Source organism: Stegastes partitus, unplaced genomic scaffold (assembly GCF_000690725.1).
Source record: "Stegastes partitus isolate 25-593 unplaced genomic scaffold, Stegastes_partitus-1.0.2 Scaffold1091, whole genome shotgun sequence".
Taxonomy (NCBI): domain Eukaryota; kingdom Metazoa; phylum Chordata; class Actinopteri; family Pomacentridae; genus Stegastes; species Stegastes partitus.
This window is the reverse complement of record NW_007578822.1, coordinates 106,819-124,010: the sequence shown is the minus strand read 5'-3', so window position 1 is coordinate 124,010 and position 17,192 is coordinate 106,819. Positions and strand designations below refer to the sequence as shown.

General features: G+C 40.7%; 1 protein-coding gene across 2 annotated transcripts in view; it reads left to right on the top strand.

Annotated features, from left to right (window-relative positions):
* The window catches only part of wdr7 (WD repeat domain 7), a 126,123-nt gene that overhangs the window by 83,529 nt on the left and 25,402 nt on the right, over positions 1-17,192 (top strand). For both annotated transcript variants that reach the window (XM_008295957.1, XM_008295956.1), the window contains exons 20-21: positions 2,125-2,352; positions 12,718-12,904. In XM_008295957.1, coding sequence (XP_008294179.1) covers positions 2,125-2,352; positions 12,718-12,904 — 415 coding nt within the window. The remainder of the gene's footprint in view (positions 1-2,124; positions 2,353-12,717; positions 12,905-17,192) is intronic.

Sequence of the window (17,192 nt, the reverse complement as noted above, 5' to 3'; positions counted from 1 at the left end):
TGTGTGTCCTTTATTGTGTGTCCTTTAGTGTGTGTCCTTTAGTGTGTGTCCCTTATTGTGTGTCCTTTATTGTGTGTCCTTTAGTGTGTGTCCCTTATTGTGTGTCCCTTATTGTGTGTCCTTTAGTGTGTGTCCCTTATTGTGTGTCCTTTATTGTGTGTCCTTTATTGTGTGTCCCTTATTGTGTGTCATGTAGTGTGTGTCCTTTATTGTGTGTCCTTTATTGTGCGTCCTTTATTGTGCGTCCTTTATTGTGTGTCCTTTAGTGTGTGTCCTTTATTGTGCGTCCTTTAGTGTGTGTCCTTTATTGTGTGTCCCTTATTGTGTGTCATGTAGTGTGTGTCCATTATTGTGTGTCCCTTATTGTGTGTCCTTCAGTGTGTGTCCTTTATTGTGTGTCCTTTATTGTGCGATACGACAACGCTGCAACACAAAACAGGAATCGGACACACACTCTTTCTGTCTTTCTGTCGTCCTTATTGGGCCTTTGATCCGAGGTGTGTGTGGACTCTCATCTCCCACTGCGACACACACACACACACACACTGTTAACACACACTTGTATCACACACACCCACACAGACACACACACACACCGGCTCCACTCAGCAGCTCCCCGTCGTGTCGACCGTGTTGCACGAGCGCCACAAAGGAGGTTATTTTGGGGTCGTGTTGGCGAACACAATGAAAAGGACACGCCCACGCTCGCGTGCACGACCCGTGTGCACGCTCACACTCGTGCACACACACTTGGACTCGTGCGCGCACACACACACACACACAAAAGGTTGTACAGTTGCACGTGTCCTGGCAGAGGTCCGTGAACACGAGCGTCTGCGTGTTAATGTGTTTGCAGTGTGACTAAAGGCTTTCAGCGCGACAATGAGACGTGTGTCGTTGTGTAGCCGAGTGTGTGTGTGTGTGTGTGTGTGTGTGTGTGTAGTGATTAATACCAGGACAATAGAAGTGTGCCTGTTCACTTGTTATCGGCTCACTGGAGACTCACAGGCCTGCTGCTGATTTCATTCCTCTTTTTGATTTTTAAACCAGCTTTCAGCCTGAAAAGAAAGAAAAGAGTTCATTCGTCTGAAACGTCCCCGAAAGTGTCAGAAAACCCGCAAGAAAAGTCGTTTGTCTTCATTAATCGAGTCGCTAAAGCCGGCGATGAGCGAGTTGAAGGAAACGTTTGTTAGAGATGCTAAATCATGTTTTGTTTAGTTTTATTTTGGACATTTATTATGTTTGACGTTTTTTAAAAAGAAAAAAAAGCAGATTTGTAAAACGAGGAAAAACGTGTTTGGTCAGAATGAGTGAATTTGTTGTTGATTTTTTTTCTTTTTTCTTTTTCTTCGAGTTGTTTGATTAATACAGATGTAAATATAAGAACAGATTAGAATCATGTCGTCTAATGTACAAAGTAGTGCTCAAGAATTAATCAGTTTTAAATCCAAACAATCACAAAGGTTGTGATTTAATACATTAAATCATTATTATATTATTATGCAGCTCGTTTGGCCCATGATTACATTTTATTAATTATTTCTTCACATGAATTCCTGTTAGTTTCTGATTGGAATGATGTGTTTTTATTATTGTTTTATTAATTTAACTTCCACTGCTTTTGTATCATCTTCTATCTTTGATAATATTTTTTTTAAAACTACAATAAAAACGTCTGCTGAGTTCTCATCCTGGTGTCTGATGACGTCATGATTCATCACCTGATTTAAATCTGTTAGAGAATAAATATTGAACTGAAGCTTTTAGAATCTGATATGTTCTCCAAACGTTTCCTCCTGAATACAGAATGTGTTTAAACTTTCTTACATTTAAGCTGCAGGAACACAAACATTCTTGAGTACATGTATTTTTTGGTCCTGTATATTTCCTGGTGCTGGACATGTAACTGGGTTTCTGAGTGTGTCTGTGGACCAACAGAACAAACAGCAGCTTCATTCAGCTGCGTTTTAAACGTTGGGCAATGTTGGATAATGAGGAAACCAAACTGAGCAGCTGTTGTGCTAACGATGTTCTCCAGATGTTTCGGTGCGTCTCGGTTCTAATAAAGTTCTCTAAAGTGTTGAAGTGTCGTGGTGTTAATCCCTCTTCGTGTCCCTCCACCAGGCTGCCTGTCCAACCTCCCGCCCAACGCCAAGAAGATCTCCAACTCGTACGAGGAGCGCCGCAAGCAGGCCACCGCCATCGTGCTGCTGGGCGTCATCGGGGCCGAGTTCGGCGCCGAGATCGAGCCCCCGAAGGGCTCCGGTCGGGCCCGAGCCGGTGGACAGGCGCCAGAAGGGTTCGGACTGACGAGCGGAGGGTCGTCCAACTACTCGCTGGCCAGACACACATGTGAGTCCAAGACAAAGATCCTGTCCTTTAACCGACTGTGTTTATAGTCCTGATGGGCACAAATGTTTCCTGGATTTACTGTTGGAACCGTAACGGTGGATCACCCCGTAGTGGTCAGAACCTTTGAATGGATTCTCATTGCACATCGATAAAAGTTGACCAAAGTGGTATTTCTGACCAGCTGTGTAAAAGTTACGGTGGAGGATTAGTCGTAGCATGTTTATTGAACTGCATTAGCTTGTTAAAAACAAACAGATATTAGCAGGTTTCTTTATCGATAACCGTTCTGACTAATGTTTGTATAACTTTATATCGTAGCATCCAGGTGTTGACATCCACTGAATCCTCCCAGCATGCACCAGGGTGACATTTTGCATGGGCGCTTTCTGCAATGTTTGATTTTGTCGACGTTTAAAATGCAGCAACTGAACCTAAGAAACTACTCGATCCATTCGCTGGTTTTCGGTTTGTCCACTAAGTGTTGAAGCTAAAACTCTTCCTGTGCTCTCAGGATGGCAGATGGTTGACAAATGTAACGGAAACAACGTGAGTGAGTGACTAAAAGCGTTTGTCGACGGAGGAGTTGGATTCTGGTTTCCGTATGTAGCATACGTAGGCTAATGTTTAGCATTATTTTGAGTGTTTCTCACTATCATGCACAAAGCAGCCGTTGTGAATCTCGGAGAGCAAAACTAACCGTACTGTTTTGAAAAGACAACACCTGTAAGGATGCATTTGTTAGCTTATGCTAATGCTAACTCGACCATTGCTTGACTGTGAAACTTGTTTTGACATAGACACCGTGGTGATGGTGGGACAGGTGGTAGTTACCAAAGATGGTATTTAGCATGAGCGATGCTAAGTTTTCGTTCAGTTTGAGTTTAGAACTTTAGCTAAAATGAGAAGAACCGAACACTTCTGTTGATTCCCAGCCACTCACCAGCCAGGTTTAAAGTTTATCAAATAAACAGCAGTGGAGGAAACCAAAGGACCCCCACACATGCATGGACTTCCTCGTTTATTAGCGAGATTAGCATGCTAACGTTGGCGTAGCGAGATCAGCATGCTAACGTTGGCGTCCATGTAGCATGTGCGTGTAGGTGCAGCCCGGTGGTGTTAAAAACCACCTCTGGGTTCATGCCTTGGTCCCGAGTCGTCGTTTTTCCAAACTCAGAACTCCATAACTGACAGAGTAGAAACTTCAGCGCTGGATTAGAGGTGAGCCGAGAGATGGGATTGATTTTCACCCACCAAGCTTGACACCTTAAGGAGCTTGGCACCGACTTTGGCCCGACACAGCCGGCGCCACGCTGTGCCTGCAGCGCCGGACCTCGGCGGGCATCAAACCTGCACTAAGCAGAGCCGCTCTTCCGTCCCGCTGCCCCTGAGATCTGATTGGCTGCCTCCGGGGGCCGTCCGCCCGGCGACAGGGCCTGTGCTCTCGCTGATAGGCTGTGGAGCGTGGTGCCTCTTAGTTGGACCTGGACACAGCAGCCGGCTCACCTGTGTGGACACGAGCACACACACACACACACACACACACACACACACACAGCAGAAACACACAGCCGGTATCATCGGATGGAAAAAACAAGTCCAGGTTTAATTGATCCCCTCGAGCTTCACCGTCGACCTCCTGAAGGGACGGATTTTATAACAGTTTCCACAATCACATATAATTTAACATCATTATTATCACCATTATGTGTAAATTTAAAACTTGGCACATGAAGAACCGGCTGCTGGTTTTAAACTAAACTAATATGGAACATTTGGTTTTAAAGTATTAATCAAAATGCAGTAATTAGTCCAGATCTTGACCCTCTGGGACGTCCTGATTTTTCATTGTGTAGTGAATCATTATAAACATCTACTGACTGTTAAAAGGAATAAATCTGGTGATGATATCTGAGGAACTATTAAAGATAAAAACCTGAAATGTTCTGTGTTATTTCTCATCATGTCATTGATTCAGAATCTGTCATATTGGACAAACTGATCAAATAATCTTTGATCATGGGGAGTTGAAATATGGGAAAACTGTTAAATCTGTCATGAAAAGTTTTATCTTTGAGCTTATAACAAAAAACCAGATAACTCAGAAGTGAACCAGTGTTATTTTCTGAACCACATGTAGCTGCAGGTCACAATAATACAAAACTAAACATGTAGAATACTTTTAATGTGAAATACTTGGTCCTAAAAATATATAGGAAATTATTTTTGTTGAACTTTCATCACAGATTGACAAGTTGTACCACAAAAACAAAAATAATCTGAGACTCAGTGGTTCTCCAAACACACCTAAGAATCTCATTTTTAAGATATGAGCATATTTGTCATTTTTAGATCCACTTTGTAGACATAAACCTTGCTTTGGAGGACACTTATCATGTAGTATTGTGGGGAAATGTTCTCAAAATATAACTAATAATATGTCTTTTTAACTATAGATTTATTTGATAATGATTTATTTTAATCAGTGGCACAATGAGAGAAACCAGTGAAAGTTTCAGGTTTTTATCTGTTGTAGTTGCTGAGATATTGTCCATCAAACAGACTCAGATTTCAATGTGCAACAAAAAGTGAATCAAAATATATCCCAAAGAGTATTTGCTTTATTAGGCTAAAATATCACAGATGCCCATTTAAATATGCTAAAAAAGGTTTCATGCAGGTCAGAGACGGTCAAACAGAAGGTTGCTGATCATTAGAGATCACTGGCCCACTATTTTATTTTATTATATTTTCTTGACCCGTCCATCCACCCCATCCTCCTCCTTAATGGGGTTTCGAGGCCATGACATGAGGCCCGCCTTTATCCTCGTGTCTCTCTCCCTTTAATCCACACCTGGGTCATGCTTTGGCATTTGAACGACTGACTGACGCTGTCGTCGACTCCGGGACGAAACCGAACCCTTTAAAACGCGACAAAGCTCCAGCGGACGATTACAAGCATGCGGCGTTGGCATGCCTTCCTTCTCTTCCTCCACATCCAGTTTGTTGTTTTTCTCCCCCCTCCTCCTCCCCTCCAACCCCTTTACTCTGTTATGAAATTGAAAGATGGATCGGTGTTGTTGGCGTACAGCGCAGCGAGTGATGAATGAGAGCTGTCCGCCCGCAGAGCGAGAGGGTACAGTAGTCTATACAGCACAGTATGGATTGATGTTTTCATATAGTGAGGCGGGGAAATGTAGGAGGAGATGGAGGGAGGTGAAGGATGGAAGGAAGGGAGGGAAGGAAGGACGGACGATGACAGAGGGAAGGGAGGATGCTGCCGGGCGGGACAAACCGAGCGTCGGGTCTCTGGACGACGACGACGCTCGCGGTAAATGTCAAAACACCCCGAAGGCCCGTTCGCTGTGGCATTTTCAAACATTCATGAGAGCTGATTGGAAATTGAGTTTTACTTTGTGTTATTGAACAATCAACAGGGGAGAAGCAGGTGGTTTCCTCCGACATCTTGTTTTTCATTTTGAAACTATGTGAGATGAATTCCTGCCCGCTGTAATGTTGGTGTTCAGGGTCCACAGGATCCGACACTCCAATGCTTCCCGTCCATCGACTGAGCCGCATGGTGGTGGCGTCGCGTTCATTTGCACAAAGTTTCTGCTTCCTTTTGGGATTTTTCTGCTACTTTATGCAAATTAGCATCATCAAGCGCGATCCGACGTCTTTGGAGACTTCTGAGAAACCCTTGAACTACCCGTTCCTCCATGTTTCTCAGCATTGGAGCAGGTTTTCAGTCACTAAATGGCAAAATAGGGACAAATCTATTTAATTTTCCTGTTTATTTTGGCTTTGAAGGAATTAGCTAAATGTTAAGACTAAAGTTTTGGCTTCAGTAGGGCGCTCATTAGCTAGCTAGCAAACCGCTAGTGTAGTTCCATCTAGATTATCAGAATAAACTCAATGTTTTCAGCATTATCTGCATCATTCTGTGCGTTAACAAGCAAAGTTTAAGGTTTGTAGTGTCTGATTTACACCTAAAGTCCATGTAAAGCTGTAGACCACTTGTGTGCATTTCTATCCAGACGACAATCTGGGAAATTATTCCTGATTACTCAACCAACATGGCCGCAGGAGGCAGTGGTCCATTTCTTCTTCCGTTGCCGACGTTCCTGCTGACGTCTGGAGGTTTCGTTGGGACACAAAGTTGGGCGACCTCTCAACTTGTGGGACTGATGCTCCGTCTTTAAAATGTGCTCATGTACAGATTGAGTTCACAGCTGGCAGAGGTCCGATCACGATGCGAACCTGGTCCGGCTGATCTGATTCTTATCCCGGGACGCTCTGTGTGCATTAACAGATCCAGATAAGGTGTTCTGATGCACATCGCATGTTGGTACCAGGTGTAAATGATGCAGAGCTTAAGACGAGCTTTACGTAGTGGATATTTAGGTGCACATTAAAGTATCACATTAGAAAAAGTTCCTACATGAGCTTCAGGTGGAGTTGATGGTCACAGTGGGAGATGGAAACGGCTTTTCTGAAGAAGTTCTTGGCTGCTGCTGTTTGTTTTGTTGTCTGGACGGCAGGAAACATGGCCGACGTCAGCTGATGTACAAGGATCAGTCTACTGTTCTTGTTTAAAACCTGTTCTGAAGACTTTTCTCCAAGTTTTGTTTGTTTCTTCTTATTTACAGCTTATTTAGCTAATGGAAGAAATGCTAATTTGCATGTTTGTTTTTTTTCTAATTTGGATTTTAACTTTAAGTTTGTTTCAAATCCCCTTATTAGTCGTCGTTTTGTGCCATTTTGTCTCTCGATTTGGTCCTTTCTCATTTCTATATTATTGTTTTCCAGATCTTTGAGATGTTTTTTTGTCTCTTTTTGGTCATTTTGTGTATTTTTTTCTTTCTTTGGTCATTTTGTGTCTGTTTTTTGTTATTTTGTGTCTCTTTTTTGTCACTTTTTGGTCATTTTGTGTCTGTTTTTTGTTATTTTGTGTCTCTTTTTGGCCATTTTCTTTCTCTTTTCAGTCGTTTTGTATGAAAACACAACTGCTAACATGCTAATTAGCCAGACTCGTTGAAATGCTCATCTATTAAACAGACAGAGTATTTAGCTAACCTGGTAGCTGCAGATGAACACAGGTTGTCTTTATGTTTGCAGCAGATTTTGCTGTTATCATCGTCCTCTCACCTTTTATCAGTTAGACAATCCGGCTAACTTTGATTTTTAGGAGGTTGACAAACTATTGAACTTCTAATGACACTTTGCTTCCCAGGTTATTCACACTGAAGCAGTTTGTGGAAACAAGCCTCTTCTGCGTTTCCTTTTCTTGAAGTGTTATTTGATTTTTTACATTTTAATTACATATAAACACAACTGCTAACGTGTAGCTTAGCTAAAACCGTTGTGGTGTTGATCAATACAACATCCAGCTAATGTAGCTAACTTAGTGGCTGCTCATGAGTTTCTTCACCAGATGTTGCCTCTATCGTCTCCCGTCTCGTTTTGATCATGTATGAATACAGAAAGCAGGCAGCGTTCCTCCCTCTGCTCACTGAAACACTCCTTTCTTTCCTGTTCTGTTGCTGTTCTATTGTTTTTTCCCTCCTCACTCTGCAGCCGGTCTGATCCGGCTCTCGTCCACTAACCAAGTCCCCGACATTGATTTACCTTCACCTCTCATTTAAGCACAAACGGAGGAAGAGAGGGCGAACGGGAGGGCAGATGGTGGAAAAAGAAAAGCGCAGAGCCGTCCGGCCGGCGGTGGTTTCGGCCCGGTACGTTCTGGACGTCGCCGATCCGTCACTATTTCCAGCTGTGGACTTCTTCCTCCGCCGCCGTCTTCCTCTAATCGCCCTGGGTGTGTTAATGTGACGTGTTTACTGCCCTAACGAACAGCTCATTACGGCCCACTGATGCTTTGTCAATAGCTATCGGTCCATTCGGGGCCCGCCTTCAAACAAAAGCGTCCGCGGCGAGGAACGGACCGGAGCGCCGATCGCAGGGGAGGGGCCCGTAAATTTTGAAATCTCGATTCCAGCCAATTACGGCGCCGATGGCTAACGGCCATCTTTAATTGTGCGGCGACTAAAAAGAAGAGGGGGAAGAAAAGAGTTTGGGAGGAGCGAGCGCGGCTGTCAGATTAAATCCCCATCAGGTTCATTACTAACCGCCCACCCACCGCCGCCGCCGCCTCCAACTCTGGCCCCGTGACCCCTGGAGCCTGTCCTACATCTGGAGGGTGGAAGTGTGTGAAGAGCACCGGCATAAATATTCATATCAACTCTGCTCCTACTTAATTCAGTGCAGCGCTGCGTAATAAACATTCAAATTCCATGATTTAGATAAACCATTAGGTTCCAGTGATGACTTTAATGGATTCAGTTTGCAGATGAATGTTGAACAAATGTGATGTTGTGGCAGATTTAAAGTCAAATCTCATTTAAAGATAAATTCTAATTGATTAACTGAATGAAATGTCATTTTTCTTCACTTGACACCGGAGCGACTTCATTTGTTTTTAAATTTGCAAACTTAAGGACACTCAAACATTCCTGTTAAATATGTGTCAGAACAACCGAATATTAAAATAAGTAATCAACTTATTCTTCTAGTCAACAATAATTATCTCTTGATCACATGTGCAATATTTCCTTATCATTATATTTAAGTATTTTATTGTCGTTTTATCTTGTTTTTCTATTTTGTAGGCGCTGCTGCATTTCTTATGTTTTGTCATTCGAGATTATGAAAGATGAAAGAGATTATTTAATCTTATCAATCATTAAGTAGGTCTTAATTAAAAATACATTTCATCGTCGTGTTTCTTTACCTCAATGTAGTTTATTGGTTGAACATTATTTCTTTAGAAAGTTGTCGTAACTTAAAACTCTTAGTTTGTTTTAGTTGAGCCTAAATGATTATTTCTAGTGCAGGAAAATCAGTAAAATCATTTTAGGTCTGCGTTTATAACACAAACTATGTCGGTAAACTTGTTGTTTTTATTTTTCCACAAACTTCTAGTAAATCGGCTTTTGCTGCTGCTGCACTTTTACAAATATTTTCAGCGAATACTTTTATGATATTTGGAGATAATTTAAAACTATCATAAAATAAGCTTCATATTGTGGATGAAACTCACATTTACACATCAGCTGGTTTACAAACTAAATTCAAATGGAGCTGATTTAATGAAATTGACTTAATAACTTAATATTTTTAACTTTGCGGTTGGGATTTAAAGTCCTCAACACTGACGCAGCTTCATTTTTTCTGCTTTTCCACCTTAAAAACTAACTACACGATACTCAAAAATTCCCTTTAAATAAAAAAAAAAAAATCCATTTTATGTCGCGTTTATGACACCGATCATTGAATAATTGATGATTAAGACTCAATGAGCTCAGTGCAGTTTGTTGGTTGAACATAATTTGATTAGAAGTTTTCTCTGAACTCTTAAAAAAAAAATTCATCCAAAGCTTTTTTTAATTGAAGAAAAACATTGTTTTTTAAAATGCAGCATCATTTTTGGCCTGTTTTATACAGAACAGACCTTTTAGTTCAATTTTCTTGTATATTTTTTCACTTTTTTTCACTTTTAATGCATCGACTGTTTTTACTAAATGGATCCATTTAAAGCAGAAAACACAAAATAAAAGTTGAGACGGTCACACAAACATGTATGTAAATGAGGAACTGCTCAGACGTGAGAAAAGCCGTAAATGAACGTTAGAGCTGCGTTTAATTGATCTCTGCGAGGTCCTGATTTGTAATAATCACTGAGCGAAGGTCAGAGGTCGCGTGATATTTATGATCCGCCGTTTGTTGGTTATCGACGTCCGCAGCAGCAACACCATTGATCTCAGCTCGCGCCGCTGTTTGCCTTCCTGGTGTCGGAGGTCAGAGTTCAGCACTTTGTTTGTTCCCAAAACGTTAACAAGTCGCCTCATCTGCATGTTTCTTCTCGCAGCGACGCTAACACGGTTACAGTGCTGGTACCCGGCGATGCTAACGCGGTTAGCCTCCAGCAGCATCGTTCACATCCCCATCTATCGGCGGCTGAGCGCATGTGTGCCTGGACATAAACCAATAGAACCAATTTTGCCATTTAAGGCGGGCTGATGATGAAATGCCAGGAGATCCAGGTGATGAGATTATCCGTGTGCATCTGGAGGACCTTCAGAGCCACCGCAGGATTTTAACCAAAGCAAATGATCTGCTTCTGATCGTATGTTTTCCTCATATTACGTCCGTTTCCAGTGAAAACACAACGTATTGATTCCTGGTGGAAGAATACAGACTCTGACACCGAACAAATGAACAACTGCTTCATTTGCTTAAAAAATGAAATCCAGCTGCGTTTCTTTGTCCGTTTTGAATCTGCTAGAAGGCGGTGGAGCGATGGAGCGGTGGAGCGGTGGAGCGGTGGGGTCTACGTGTTGGCTGGTGGAGGGTGTTGTTGAGGGACGGGGGGGGATAATTCCTGGAGTCTTAATGGTCAGTCCGTCCCCACGGAGCCTGGCTCAAATGTCAGGTCAGCTATGAAGCGACCTCCATCCCGTCTTCATCCTCCCAGCGCGCACCGCCAAAGTTGGATCGTTTTTTTTTTTTTTTTTTTGGCTCAAATCGTTGTGATTTATTGTCTTTGTCTTTAATCAGGAGACATGATTTCTTTATGGAGAACATTTTAGTTTGTAATCACTCCCTTGGCGCAGCTTCGACTCTGAAGAAGAGGATTTATTTAAAAGTACAGGAAGAAACGTGCAGATATAAAGTCTGGCAGGATAAAAGCAGCACGTTTTAACTTCCTCACAGTGTATTTTACACTTTCTTGTACATTTTTAGTACATTTCACTTGTTTCTGCTTATTTATTTCTATCTTTTCTTACTTTGACTCTTCCTGCTTCGTACTGTAGCAGCAGAATTTGCCCTCAGGGATCGATAAAGTATTTATATTCTACTCTATATTTGTACGACTGTAAAGAGCACACACACACATATTCATAATAAAGACGACACACACTAGAAATTAACTCAACGGACCAACTACCACCACTGGACTAGATGAAAATGATTTAGATAAATGTTTTTAGGTGGTAAACATTATTTTCAATGTGTTTTCTTAATATTGTTGCTTTAACTTAATATTTTAATGCATATTTTCTGCATTAATTGCTCTAAAACTAATTTCAAATTGAGCTAATCTCATAAAATTGGTTTGATAATTAAATTTTTCTCCACCTTGAGGTCAGAGTTTTAAATCCTCTACACTTGAAACTGAAGAAACTTGTTTTTTTTTTTTAAAATTACATTCCCTTTAATAACACAAAAATACTCATTGGACGAGTAATCAGCTGTAAAAACTGTGTTTGTGCTGCCAGTCGTTATTTATTGGTTAAACATAATTTCATTAGAAGTTGGTGTAAGGATTTAAAACAAAAAAATTTAAAGCTCAGACAGTACGAAGAGAATAGAATCTGAAAAATATGACTTCTTTTTATGAAAGTACAGTAAGAAATGTGCAAAAATAAAGTAGAAAAATCACACATACAAATGCATTATTGTTACTAAACAGCGATAGAGGTTTTTTGCTGTATTAAGAAAGATATAAACAATAGTTCAACTTCTTCATGCTGCTGAAGATGTGCAGAAATGACTTAGAGTAGTGAAAATACAGATACTATGGTTTTAAAGTGTCAATAATGCGTTACAGAGCAGCGAGAACATCAAAATACAGAAGGAATATGAATGATTTAATGTGGTTTGGCTTTTCTAAGTGACACTACGGATGTAAAGTAGATGTCTGGCTTCATCCTGCACACGTAGGTTCATGTCTTTAGAAGGTGTTTGGAAATTTAAAAGGCAGATTTTGTATTTTATTGCAGCAAAATCATGCAAACGTGAAATAAAAATGGTTCAATCTGCAGAGAATACAACTAAAAATTCAAAAATGAAAGTTGAGACAATCAGGATCTGTTGAGAAGGGAGAAAGTGCAATGACCTGAAGTTGTTAAAATACAGCTGATGTGGTTTCAGGGTGTTAAAAATGTGTTCAAGAGGAGCGAGAATATCAAAATATGGAAGGAACATGTATTAATTAATGGGGTTTGTCTTTTCTAGATGGTGTAAATGAGCTATTGGACGACCTGATGCAAACTTAAATGGGTGTTTACAAAGTTTTTTTCAAGTTTAACACATTTTTTTATCCTATTTCAGCAAAATCATTCCAATATGAAGTAATAAAGCTCTAAATCTCCAGTTTAAACTCACTCATCACATCTTAATTCCTTTTTTTCATCACATTTTTAACTCCTGCAGGTTCAACAATAAAACCAACGTCGTCGTGTAAAATGATGCTCGATGTGTTTGCCTCCAGGTGAACCTCTACCTGACTCTACTTCCTGTTTGCAGGTAAAGCGCTGACCTTCCTGCTGCTGCAGCCCCCCAGCCCCAAGCTGCCCCCCCACAGCACCATCCGCCGCACCGCCATCGACCTGATTGGCCGAGGCTTCACCGTGTGGGAGCCCTACATGGACGTGTCGGCGGTGCTCATGGGACTGCTGGAGCTCTGTGCCGACGCCGAGAAGCAGCTGGCAAAGTGAGAAAAACAACAACATCCACAGAGTTAAAGGTTTTATTCGTTACAAACCGATTTAACAAACTGAATCCTGATCAGGTTCCACTGACGCAGTGTGAAAACAAATGCTTTAAAAATAAGAAAAAGGCTCAAAACAGGCTTTGACTAGACTTCAGGATGTCTTGGACTTGTCTCAGGTGACTAGGACAGGACTGTTCTTGACTCATGGCTGGACTTTCCTTGAAGGACTTGACACTTGTGCTGAGACTTGCTTTGACAGACTTGACTGGGACTCCATCAAAGACCAGAGGCTGAAGGACTTGTGACTTGGGTATTTGTCTGAGGTGTTCAGACTTGACTTGAGTGAAGCATCTTAGCTCTTTAGATTTCATTTTCAACTTGTTTTGATGAAATTTCAGACTAGACTTGAACTTGCCATCGAGGACTTGTGACATAAGGAGACTTGACCTGAGACTGGCTTTGACAAGACTAAAGACTTACCTCGTTAATGACGTGGACTTGTTCTTGACCTCGTTAAAGGCTTAGGGCTTAAGGACTCGACACTTCCACTTGGATTTGCTTTGACATGTCGTCAGACTTGACCTGGACTTGTTTTATCAAGATTTCAGTGGAGTTGGACTTCAGACTCACGTTGACAATTGCTTTGACGAGACGTGAGACCTGAGACCTGAGACCTGAGGCTCATTGACTTGGACTTGTGATTTGACTTTCACTTGACACTTGGTCCGAAGATGAGTTTTTTTTTTTATCAATTTCCACGCTTCACTTGTCTTGACTGTCCCGAGATTTGACTTGAGCTTACGATCAGGTTTGGTGCTTTGAGTGGACCAAGTCAACCCCCAGGTCTCTTCTTAACTGACTTGGTTTTAGTAATTTTCTGTCGCTGTATTATTTACACGAGACTTGTTTTAAAATATGTGAGACTCGACATTTGACTTGGACTTTGCCACAACTGTGACTCAGACTTTGTCTTTATTTTATGAAAGACTTGAGGCTCAAGGATTTAGGACTTGAGACTGACTTTGATGCTTTGAAATGGACCAAGTCATCTCCCACATCTAGTCTTAACAGACTTGTGTTTGATCGTTTTTAGTCACTGTCAGTTTTTGGTGCATTATCCAGTCGATAGTTTAACTCGTAAAGACTTGAAACTTGATTTCATCTCAACTCGACGTCGATTGACGTTTAAGGACCTTCAGGATTTTCATTGACGAGACTCAACACTTGACTTGGTCGTCGTGTCCACTCTAAGATGAAAACAAAACATTGAACCACTTTGACCTGATTAAACCTCAAAACAAACAAATTTTAATAAAGATCGTTAAAATCTCCTGTTTATCAGTCAGCAGAGATCTGAGAGACGTGATACAGAAAAACCAAAACAACCACCAGTCCTGTGTTTTGTTTGGTTTATTTATTGTCGTCTCAGATTCCTTCATGCAGACAGAAGCCTCCCTATAGATACAGACACACACGTATATAAATCTATACATATAAATCTATATATATGTACGTTTACAGAAACACTCAGACGTTGTAGAGACTCGGTGAGTTATGGAGGCCCGCAGTAATCAGATTACAGACATTATGATGATGTAACGACGTCTGTGTTGCCGCGACATGAGAGTCCTTCGTCTGCGTGTTCATGTTGTGTTTGTCTGACGTGTGTTGTTCCTTTACTTGTTTCAAGCTTTTTGTTTAGATTTTAATGAACTTTACTCAGCGGAGATAAAAACAGAAAATCCAGGAAGTGTCGACTCCAAACACAGACTGTGATCTAACAGCAGGAAGAAAAGGAAACAAGAAGACTGTAGAACCAAGACACAAAACAACACAAATGAGACACAAATCAAGATACAAAACAACAAAAACCAAACAAAAACAGCAAAAATAAGACACAAATGAGCCACAAAAAATAACACAAATGAAACAAATGACACATAAAACGCCAAAAACAAAACACAAACAATAGAAATGAGATACAAAACAACACAACAAAATGACAACAACCAGGCACAGAACAATACAAATGAGACACAAACAAGATATAAAACCACAGAAACGACACAAAATGACAAAATGAGACACAAATCGAGACACAAAATGACACAAACAAGACAGAAAATCATGCAAACAAGAAGCAAAACGACACAAATGAGACACAAACAAGATATAAAACCACAGAAACGACACAAAATGACAAAATGAGACACAAATCGAGACACAAAATGACACAAACAAGACAAAGAAGACTTAAAATGACAAAAACAGGACACAAAACAACACAAAAAGACATATAACAATACAAATAAAACACAAAACATCACAAAAAACACAAATTGAAACAAAAAACAACACGAGCGAGATATAAAACGACAAAAACAAGACAGGAAATGACACAAACAAGATATTAAACAATCCAAATGAGACACAAATCAAACACAAAATGACACAAAATGGCGGAAATTAGACACAAAACAACAGAAAACTGAAACAAAACAATACAAAAGAGACTCAAAGCGACAAATGAGACACAAATTGAGGAACAAAGCAACAAGAATGACAGCAAATGACAGAAACTAGACACAAAACGGCAAAGTAAAACGCAAATTATATACAAATTGAGACTCAAAAAATGACACAGATTGACAAAAACAACACAAATGACATAAATGAGACATGAAATGACAAAAATCTGGCACAAAACAACACAAACCAGAAGTGAAATGACAGAAATGAGACACAAATTGAGAAACAAAGCAACAAGAATGACACAAAAAACAAAACCTAGACACAAATCTATAAACAAAACAACACAAATGAGACACAAACCCACACAATCTGTGCCGTGTTTTCTATCATTCTCGGGTATTTGACGTATAAACGTGAACCCAGCAGAGCTGGAATCGATCTCGGCTCATTTAACGGTGCGACTCGGTGATTTGACCCATTTAAAGATGGCGTCCGACCACAAACGTCCACACCAGCGCGGTCGGAGGTCAGAGGTCACGGCCGCCCTCGTCCAATCACAGCGATCCTGCGGCGGAGGCAGGTTCTCGCGGGTCGCGCTCAGAGGATAACTGAGCGGCGCGATGCCGGAGTGTGTTTGTGTTGTTGTGTGTCCTCCTTCCTGCTGAAGCCTAACTGGCCAATATGAGCTGATCGTATTAGGGCTGAAACTGGAGCTGAGCCGGTCTGCTTAAATGAGTATAGATATGTCTGCCGCCGCTGTGTGTGCAGGCAGAAACGACACAATCACATTGTGCTGGAATACATTTCTGTAGCTTCAACACAGTCACGAGTTTAAAGATTCTCACACGATAACGTAAACAACAAACAAAAAACAAAACAAGTTACACCATCAGCAGTTTGTGTTTCTGATAAATACATAAACTGGAATCTGTGGATTTTCTTTGGTCCAATTACCATAAATGACAGACAGCAGTCGTCTTCTGTCCTGTACCGTCATACAGTTCTGTAAAAAGACAGAAAAACCCAACAAATTCCTGCTATAGTGGGTTGTTTTCACCAAAATGTGGTTAAAAACTGTAAAATTTAATGTTGTTTTGCAGTCACAAACAAGAATGACAGTTAGTAAAAACACAAAAACAGACCAAAAATAACACAAACAGACAAACACAAGACCTAAAACGACAAAAACAAGACTGAAGACAGTACCAACAAAACACAAAACAGCACAAATGACACACAACAAAGACGTAAAACAGCAAAAACAAGACACAAAACGGCACAAACGAGACACAACAACCCCATAAAACAACAAAAACAAAATTCAGCAATACAAATGAGACACAAAGCAACACAAAATGACACAAATGAGTCACAGAACAACACAAATGAGACACAAAATACCCATAAAACAACAAAAAGAAAATTCAACAATACAAATGAGAAACGAAGCGACACAAATGAGGTGCAAAATGACAACAACTAGATGGAAAACAACACAAACAAGACCTAAAACAGCAAAAACAAGACTGAACAATTCAACACAAGACACAAAAATGATATAAATGAGACACAAAGCAACACAAAATGACACAAATGAGACTTAAAACAACACAAAACAACAAAAATAAGACACAAAATAACACAAAATGAGACACAAAACAATACTAGTGAGACTCAGACTGAGACACAAACCGACCACAGTGAGAACATTCGTGCACCAACAGCAGCATCAGGAGATGTTTGATCTCATTCCTGAAAACTTTGACTCATCAGTGTTGAATTATTGCTAAAACCACACACACACACACACACACAC